The sequence below is a fragment of the Miscanthus floridulus genome, chromosome 13, assembly GCF_019320115.1.
Source record: "Miscanthus floridulus cultivar M001 chromosome 13, ASM1932011v1, whole genome shotgun sequence".
Classification (NCBI taxonomy): domain Eukaryota; kingdom Viridiplantae; phylum Streptophyta; class Magnoliopsida; order Poales; family Poaceae; genus Miscanthus; species Miscanthus floridulus.
In genome coordinates, this window is record NC_089592.1 from 17234332 (window position 1) to 17242826 (window position 8495).

Genomic DNA, 8495 nt, shown 5'->3' on the forward strand with positions numbered 1-8495 from the left:
GCAGCAGACCGCAGCACATTCCTCTGCATAAACTATTCTCGGTCGACGCTGCAATTCCGAGGATGCTGGAGGGCGCGCTCGCAAGATTTCGGGGGCCGGAGCGCGAGAAATCCACAAGAAAAGATAGTGGCTGAGATTTCTCGCGGCGCTCGCCGCGATGGCGACCCTCACAGGACTAGGAGGCCACAGCCCCTCCCCTCCGCGGCCCGCGCGGCGCACAGCATACAGCAGCACACGCAGACAGCGAACAGCAAAGCACCTCTGAAGTCGCGAGAGCCGAGAGCCTTCTTCTCATTCATTCATCTTCCTCCGCCTCCTCTTGCATCCACCCTGCCTGCCTGCTTGCTTTGCTTCCGTAGTCCAGCTAGATCCCCGGCAGCCAGCCGATCGACCGATAAGCTTGTGGAGGAGGAGTGGTGGTGGTGGTGGTTGTGGCGGCGGCGGAGAGGGAACCGGGGAGCGGGAGGGCCGCGCGGATGCCACTGCTGCGGCGGCGCTGGCGCGGCCGGTGATGCCCGCCGTGGCGGTCGCTTGAGGTGGGTGGGAATTAATCGGGCCTTCGTTGTGCGCTGCGGCTTCGTGGCGTTCCCTGTGATGAATGAGCTGACGCTCGATCGAATGGGTGCGCTGGTTGGTGCAGGTGCCCGTGCGTGGGAAGGGTGGACGGACGGGGGAGCGAGGCGGCGCGGACCGAGGTTGCGTTGGGTTCGATTTCGATTGGACTGCGTCTGCTGAGGTACTGCTGCTTCTCCCTAGCTAAAATTCACGGACCTCTGTTTCTAGTCCACGCGACATGCCCGGATTACTAGCACTTTTTTTTTGGCCCTGCAGAAAATCACTTTTCAAAATGTCTTTGTGATTGCAATCAGATGGCGATTCCCCTTATTTTCACTTTATTCTTCCTGGGCTACGTGTTTTCTGCTTAATTTAGCAGTGGAATGGATCATGATCTCTGGTTGTGCAATTTGAGAATCTGATGAGTGGTAACGTACAGTAGTTGACGTACAGTAGTTGTTAATGAGCTATGCCGCTTCTCCCTGTGTTTCTTTTGCAGAGGACGGCGGTTGGGATTTGTTCGTCGCGGTGTGTGCTTGGTAACTTCCACGGGGGTGAGTGTTTCCTTGGTGAGGCTAGCAAGATATTATTTCAGCGTTGTGCTTTAGGACGTCAAATGGATGTTTGTGTTACTGTTCCTGCTGCTGAGTGACGTTGCTTTCCTGTTCGCTTGAACTACTTCAGCCGTACTTTTCAGCCAACGAACATTGTTTTCCTCTCTCAACAAATCAGCATAAGTCAAATTTCTGGACATGCGAGCTATGTGTTTCTTGCAGATATGAGTCTCTGATATTGGTTCCTGGTTGATTGGGAGAATTGGGTTCTATGGCTTCTATGGTGTTTTTTAAGGCTTCCTAAAACCTGACTTTTTTTGTTTCAGTTACAATCAGTTTATATTGGAATTAAGTTACTTTATACTAGAGTTGCATTCACTTTTTGTTTTTATTTTTGTTACTACAAGATATGAGCTATAGATCTTAAATTTGGTGGCTGAAAAAATTGGGCTTTAGGAGCCCTAAAACACCGAGGTGTTGTATAGACACTCTAAAAAATGTAGTCAAGCGGTAATTTACATTTCAAAGGAAGCACATGAATATTTAAATGATGTTGCTCTATCTTAACGTGTTTATGCAGAGTGACGGCAATTGGATCAATTCAAGTAGGTGAGTGGAATTGATCCTTTTGAAGATTCTGATCCCAGTTCAATTCACAACTAGAGTTGTGGATTCTATAGGTTTTCTCGTGTAAATTTAACACTAATTTGGCTGCTCTTTTGGGTCTGGGAGCACAAATTTGAAATATTGAAATATTGGGAGTGCTGGTGTGATATAGAGGTCTAGGAGGAGATGAGGTACTACTTGCGTCAGATCCAGCGTTTGGTTGGAGATATGGAAGGAGGAGTTCTCTTGTTTATTGATGACCTCAACTCCAAGTGACAAAGCGAACAGCTGTTGCACATTTCCCTTCTGTTTCTGTTTATTTTTGCCGGATTTGGAGATGGAGGTGAATTCCTTTGGTGAGGAAACGGTGGTAAAGGTGAGTTGTTCTATAATGTGGTTGTTGATTTGTGCTAAAGAAGGAACATTTTATCACTGTTGTTTGTAGGTAAGAAAGCCATACACAATAACAAAGCAGCGGGAGCGGTGGACAGAGGCTGAGCACAAACGGTTCCTTGAAGCCTTGAAACTTTATGGCAGAGCATGGCAGCGTATAGAAGGTAAAATCTCCATAGCGATTGTATCCAAGTAGTTTTATGCTATTATTCCTGACTTCATCAATCTGTAACCACTGAGGTTTATTCATGTGGATTTAGTTTGCTTATTGATACTGATTGCACTTTTCTTTTGTTTGTTTGGCTTCCGAATTGCTCCATAGAGCATGTTGGGACAAAGACAGCCGTGCAGATCAGAAGTCACGCACAAAAGTTCTTCACCAAGGTTCTTTCTCTATCTGATTGGCTAGTGCCCTTGTTTGGTTCAGTGCTGTTGCCCTAGCATTCTAGTTGCATTGACTTTATATTTGCTGACAATGTGAATGGCTGTTGTGCTAATTTCCTGATTTTTAGTGTCTTTACATTACTTCATTATTTTTCTATTTACATGTGTGCCACAGTGATGGGTTTGAAGAGCATGAGCCATTCATGATTTCTTTGTTTGACCTCAGTGGCTCAGTGCTCTGTTTATTAACTGATTAAATAAATCCATATTGAAATTGAAAAAAACATGCTACGAATTTGCTTATACCTGGTTCATTTATTTATGTATACATGCTGTCATCGAGCTTATAATCATCTATTTTGTGTAAAATGACTGAAGTACCAATAATGGGATGAAAACTTGTTAAATTGAGACTATACATTGTATATGAAAAATATTAAGTTGCAAATAAATTGCTTGAAAGCTAGATTTGATGAAGACAAAAACCAACTTAATAATAAACACATAACATCATATGAGCAACAAAGAAGAACTATTCCAGTTTCTTTTCATGCCCTACACTGCCCCTTCCTCTGTCCTTTTTTTTTATGCTGGGCGACCTGTCTGTCCTGGGCCTTTTAGGGGCTAGGCTGTGATGGGGTTAATTTAAGAGCTCACCATTTATATCGTTGGCAATTCATGATTTTCCACCCTGGCTCACTTTCATTGCATAGATGATCCCACATGTCAGTGGGATGGGGATGGGGATGGGGTGCCAAATCCTGAAAAGAGTGTCCATGGAACAACCGTTAAAAATGTTGGCTCCCCTCTCCATGGCATCTTTGCCAATTCCATGGAAGGGAAAGGATGGCAAGGTTAGTAATATGGGTCTATAGGATGGGCCTTCATATACACTTAACAATACGCAACTCTCCTGCGTGTTCGAGGAAGGGTAACTAGTGACACAATTTAGCTTCATTGATACATATGGTGCTTAACATTTTACCTTTTTTTACAAATTGACTTGTAGTTGGAGCAGGGAAGAGATGGATGAGTGGGGAAAAAAATCCATCCTTCAACCTCCACTCAGGTGAAGTAAACGTTGGAATTTGGAGCAGGCTTTCTAGCAGTAACTAATTCACTATGTTAATGTATTTTTTTTCTGGAAAGCTGTGTGTCACTGTATTTTTCTTGGAGAGTAATCATTTGGTCTATCTAGAATTCGTAAGGCCTTAGGCCGCAATATTGAGAGCCTAAAAGGTGAAAGCAACACTTTGGAACGTCATAATGGTTTGGGGCATTAACTAGTTCATATCTAGGCCTTCCTCAAACCATCACATTTCAGATGTACCATTATATTTGTTCTAAACCAACGCTGTAGTCAGTAATCACAGCCATATAGCTCTGAAGCTACTGGTTGACTTTTGTGGGCTGAAACCCACCATGAGTGGGCTTCTTTGTGGATCTGGTTTAGTGGTAGCCAATTTAAAACAAAATTTCACTTTTATTTGTGCAAACTCGGAATAAGCAACCGACACACAGAGGTCTGGTAGTTCATTGCTTTTGATTTCCCTCAGTTATATTTCTGGTAATATCAATTCAATCCACCCAAATGCCACAAGGTTCCTCTAGCTGTAATCTCAAAGGCCCTATGCTGCATTCCTGCTTGGTCAATGATGATTGGCATCATGGTTGACATTCCAAGTTCGAACTGAACCTCACCATGGCAATCTGAGGCCAGGAGATAATATTTGTGACATATAAATTTACTTCAAAGATTTCACATAAAACCATCAACATTATTTACTTAATTAATGGTGAAGGAAAACTGCCCAAAAAAACTTTTCAATTAGAGAATCTCTGTGCCTTTTCAGTCAAATTTGATTTTGATTTTTTCTGTTGTCTGTCAGGATCATTTAAGAGAAACAGGAGTGTTTCTTTTCTGGAACACACAGGAGAGCTGTGTATCATTATATTAAGAAGAAAAAAAAGGGAAAAGAAACCCTTACAAACCCCTACACACACCAAAGTTTCTAAGAGTGTTACCTGACCTGCTGCCTATGTGAGGTCTAGGTCTAGGTTTTGAGTAATTATTGCTATACTTTCATGGAAGGTTGTCCATAAAGAAAGCAAATGATGCTTAAAAACTGGCTATGATTTTCTTGGCCCTTCCATGGCAATTAGTAAAGATGAACAGTAAAAGATAGAACTTCAGTACATTGTCTGTATTTTATTCCATTCATTCACATGTTCTTCACCACCTAGTTTCATCCTGCAAGTGCTGCAATGTAGTGCTGTAGGAGGGGAAGGTTTCAAACATTTTTGTACCCTACCTCTGTCCTTGTCATTGAGCCACTCGCCAACATACAAACTCCGTGCTGGCAGGCCTGCAGCTAGCCCCCCTCTCTGGGTACGAAGAAATGAAGCACAGTTTCTTTCTTCTGTTGTTTTCATTATCTGTTCTTTCTACATTCAATGAGATAAACGGTTCTGGAGTCATGTGTTAAGAGTAAGATTAACCAGGTGCCACCTAGCATCCGTCATTTCTGTGCATTGTCCTCAGACAAGCTTGTAGCCAGTGAGATCCTTTCCATCCAGCTGCCATTTGCTAGTCTGTAGATCAGCAAAAATACAGTGCATTTTCTCATCTTAAGTTGTTTTAAAGTTTTCTAATAGCCTTTTGTTGATAATTCTTTCTCCACATGTTTGATATCTGCAGTTTTGCATTTTTCTGATTCCATAACTTGAACTTTCGAGCATAATTTCCAATTTGGTATAACCTATGATATGAAAGTTTCAGCTAAGGGACAGGGGAAATGTCAAACTTGAAGAAAAAAACCTTGGTTTAGCTGTGAATTCATGTCTTTGCTAAATGGCATTAAACTATTCCACTTATGTTGCATGCTTTGAACATTGTTTTTCTATAAGCCAGTTATAATTGGTGCAAACTGAAAAGAACTGTGCCATTGCCATTAACCTTTCCTCCCCTGAGATTCGTATATTATCCTACTGGTTTCTGATTGGCTGGAATCTGTATAAAGTGACTTATTTTGTTACCTTGTAAGTTTATATATATTTAGAGACTAACAAAATCCAGTCACTGGCAACAGTTTCAAGTCCTTAATTATCTCCTTCAAGCATGTAATTTTATTTTCAATGCTTGTACCTAACAAATTAGGAAATTGCAGCTGGAAAAGGAAGCTATGAACAATGGTACTTCTCCGGGGCAAGCCCATGACATTGACATACCTCCACCACGGCCTAAAAGAAAGCCTAACAGTCCATATCCTCGAAAAAGTGGTCTCAGCTCCGAGACACCAACCAAAGAACTTCCAAATGACAAGTCAACAAAACCAAATATGCCCTTGGGCAATGGAAATGTACAAATGGCAGGCGGTGCATCTCTTCAGGTAATTCTCCCTGGTATTTTGCTTTCCTAGGAACACATGTTATCCTCTGTATAAGTTTCTTTAATTTTCTTTAATTGTAAACTCACTTGCATCCAGAAATTTCAAAGGAAGGAGTTGTCTGAAAAAGGAAGTTGCTCGGAAGTTCTTAATCTCTTCCGTGATGCCCCATCAGCATCATTTTCTTCAGTTAACAAAAGCTCTTCAAATCATGGTGCACCCAGGGGAATCGAGGCAAGTAAAACAGAAATCCGAGATATGACCATCATGGAAAATAATTCGCTTAACCCCAGCACACAAGAGGATGTAAAGGAGATCAGTGATCAGGAAATGGAAAGGTTTAATGGTATCCAAATCAGCTCTAAATGTGAACATTCTCATGAGGAATATTTGGATCTCTCAATGCAACAAATGAAGCTAAAGCCAAAGTCTGTGGAGACAATATATGTGGACAAACAAACTGCAAGAGCTTCACACTCCCTAGCGGAGAGAAATGGGACAGCTAGCATTCCGGTCACTGCAACTGAAGGAACTCATTCTGATCAAACAAGTGATCAAGTGGGAATCAATGGAAGCATGAACCCATGCATCCATCCAATGCTTTCTGCAGATCCAAAATTTGATAGCAGTGCCACACCACAGCCTTTTCCTCATAATTATGCTGCCTTTGCTCCAATGATGCAGTGCAACTGCAACCAAGATATCTACAGGTCATTCGTCAACATGTCATCCACCTTCTCTAGCATGCTTGTTTCCACTTTGTTGTCAAACCCTGCCATCCATGCAGCTGCCAGGCTCGCAGCATCATACTGGCCAGCAGCTGAAGGTAACACACCTATCGATCCGAATCAAGAAAACCCTGCAGATGGTGTTCAAGGAAGGAACATAGGCTCTCCTCCAAGCATGGCTTCTCTTGAAGCAGCTACAGTTGCTGCAGCATCTGCATGGTGGGCAACACAAGGTCTTCTCCCTTTCTTCGCTCCACCCATGGCTTTTCCATTTGTACCAGCTCCTAGTGCTGCCTTTCCCACAGTTGATGTTCCACGACCTTCAGAGAAAGACAGAGATTGCCCAGTTGAAAATGCACAGAAGGAATGCCAAGAAGCTCGAAAACAGGGACAGTTTGAAGGTTTAAGAGTTGCTGCTTCTTCAGTGTCTGATGGGAGTGGAAAAGGCGAGGTGTCTCTCCACACAGAGTTAAAGATATCTCCTGTCCAGAATGCTGATGCCACACCAACCACAGGAGCTGATACAAGTGATGCATTCAGGAATAAGAAAAAGCAGGATCGCTCTTCATGCGGTTCTAACACACCTTCAAGTAGTGATGTAGATGCAGACAATGTTCCTGAGAAGGAGGACAATGCTAATGAGAAGGCAAAGCAAGCCTCCTGCAGCAACTCTTCAGCTGGTGACACTAACCACCGCAGATTTAGAAGCAGTGGAAGCACAAGTGATTCATGGAAGGAAGTTTCTGAAGAGGTTGTAATCTACCAACAATATGCTAATTCACTCTGTCCAAATCTTTCAGCATGCAGCATTGCCTTTCTAATTCACTTTTTTGTTGACAGGGTCGTCTGGCTTTCGATGCGCTGTTCAGTAGAGAAAAGCTTCCGCAAAGCTTTTCTCCCCCACAAGCAGAAGACTCGAAGGAGGTTCCCGAGGAGGAAGATGAAGTTACCACAGTGGCAGTTGACCTCAACAAGAATGCCACAAGCATTGATCATGACCTCGACACAATGGATGAGCTAAGGGCTTCCTTTCCCAATGATTTGTTGCACCTGAAGCTGAAATCGCGCCGAACAGGCTTCAAGCCATACAAGAGATGTTCTGTGGAAGCGAAGGAGAATAGGGTGCCGGCTAGCGACGAGGTTGGTACCAAGAGGATTCGTCTGGAGAGCAAAGCATCCACATAATCGATCTCTACATGGCCACCGGTTGGCCTGCCTCTACCATGAAGTTTATGTCAAAGTTATATTTACATCTAAGCTACTATAGGACTTCAGACCTTGCAATGCAGTGCTTCATTAAACTCAATCTGTTGTGTGCTGTATTTTAGTGCTTGGCAAGCAGCCCGCATGACTGCTTTTAAACCTTATCTCGTAGACTCTGATTTAAGCATTAAGCAACTATTGAACTTCTTGGTCAAAAGGCATTTTCCTTATGGTTTATAGTTTTGGAAAGGAAAATAATTGAAATTTGATTCATTTTGCAGGGTCATGCATTTACATAGCACACTTGATGCAAAAGTTTATTTTGATCAAGTTATGTAGTGGAATAGGCTGAGCGAGAGCCAAGTGGGTGGACATTATATGACTAATATAGGGCAGAAAATATTTGAACATTGTCATGTTTGCTGTTGCCAGTAGGTTGTGTAGAAAAAGTACTCACATAAATGTTTCACTTCCATTTTAACTTGTGTTATGTTCTCATGGACTCCCATTAATTTAATCTCCTACATGCCTGCCCCTGCATCTCCATTATTATATTGGAAGGAACCTATTTTCTATACAATTTGACTAAATAAATTTATGTTTCCTATATTATGTCTGTTGAACCGCTAGCAGTATTCATGTTACAATTAAAAACCAACATGACTGATGATCTGACATTTTTGCCT

At 42.5% G+C, this 8495-nt stretch overlaps 1 protein-coding gene across 4 annotated transcripts; it reads left to right on the top strand.

Annotated features, from left to right (window-relative positions):
• The first annotated feature begins 208 nt into the window (after positions 1 to 208).
• On the top strand, positions 209 to 8026 carry LOC136499003 (protein CCA1-like). 4 transcript variants are annotated; one of them, XM_066494701.1, is made up of 10 exons: positions 209 to 536; positions 641 to 736; positions 1055 to 1109; positions 1690 to 1718; positions 1888 to 2091; positions 2161 to 2272; positions 2431 to 2492; positions 5660 to 5881; positions 5978 to 7357; positions 7447 to 8026. In XM_066494701.1, exons 5-10 carry the CDS (start codon positions 1972 to 1974, stop codon positions 7789 to 7791), a joined length of 2241 nt encoding a protein of 746 aa, XP_066350798.1. In that variant the 5' UTR covers positions 209 to 536; positions 641 to 736; positions 1055 to 1109; positions 1690 to 1718; positions 1888 to 1971; the 3' UTR covers positions 7792 to 8026. The 4 variants fall into 4 exon arrangements, with proteins under 4 accessions (XP_066350798.1, XP_066350799.1, XP_066350800.1 ...); XM_066494702.1 differs by lacking the exon at positions 1055 to 1109; XM_066494703.1 differs by lacking the exons at positions 209 to 536; positions 641 to 736; positions 1055 to 1109; ... (1 more) ...; positions 1888 to 2091; positions 2161 to 2272 and adding an exon at positions 3502 to 3561 and having other exon boundaries at positions 2428 to 2492.
• The last annotated feature ends 469 nt before the right edge of the window (positions 8027 to 8495 follow it).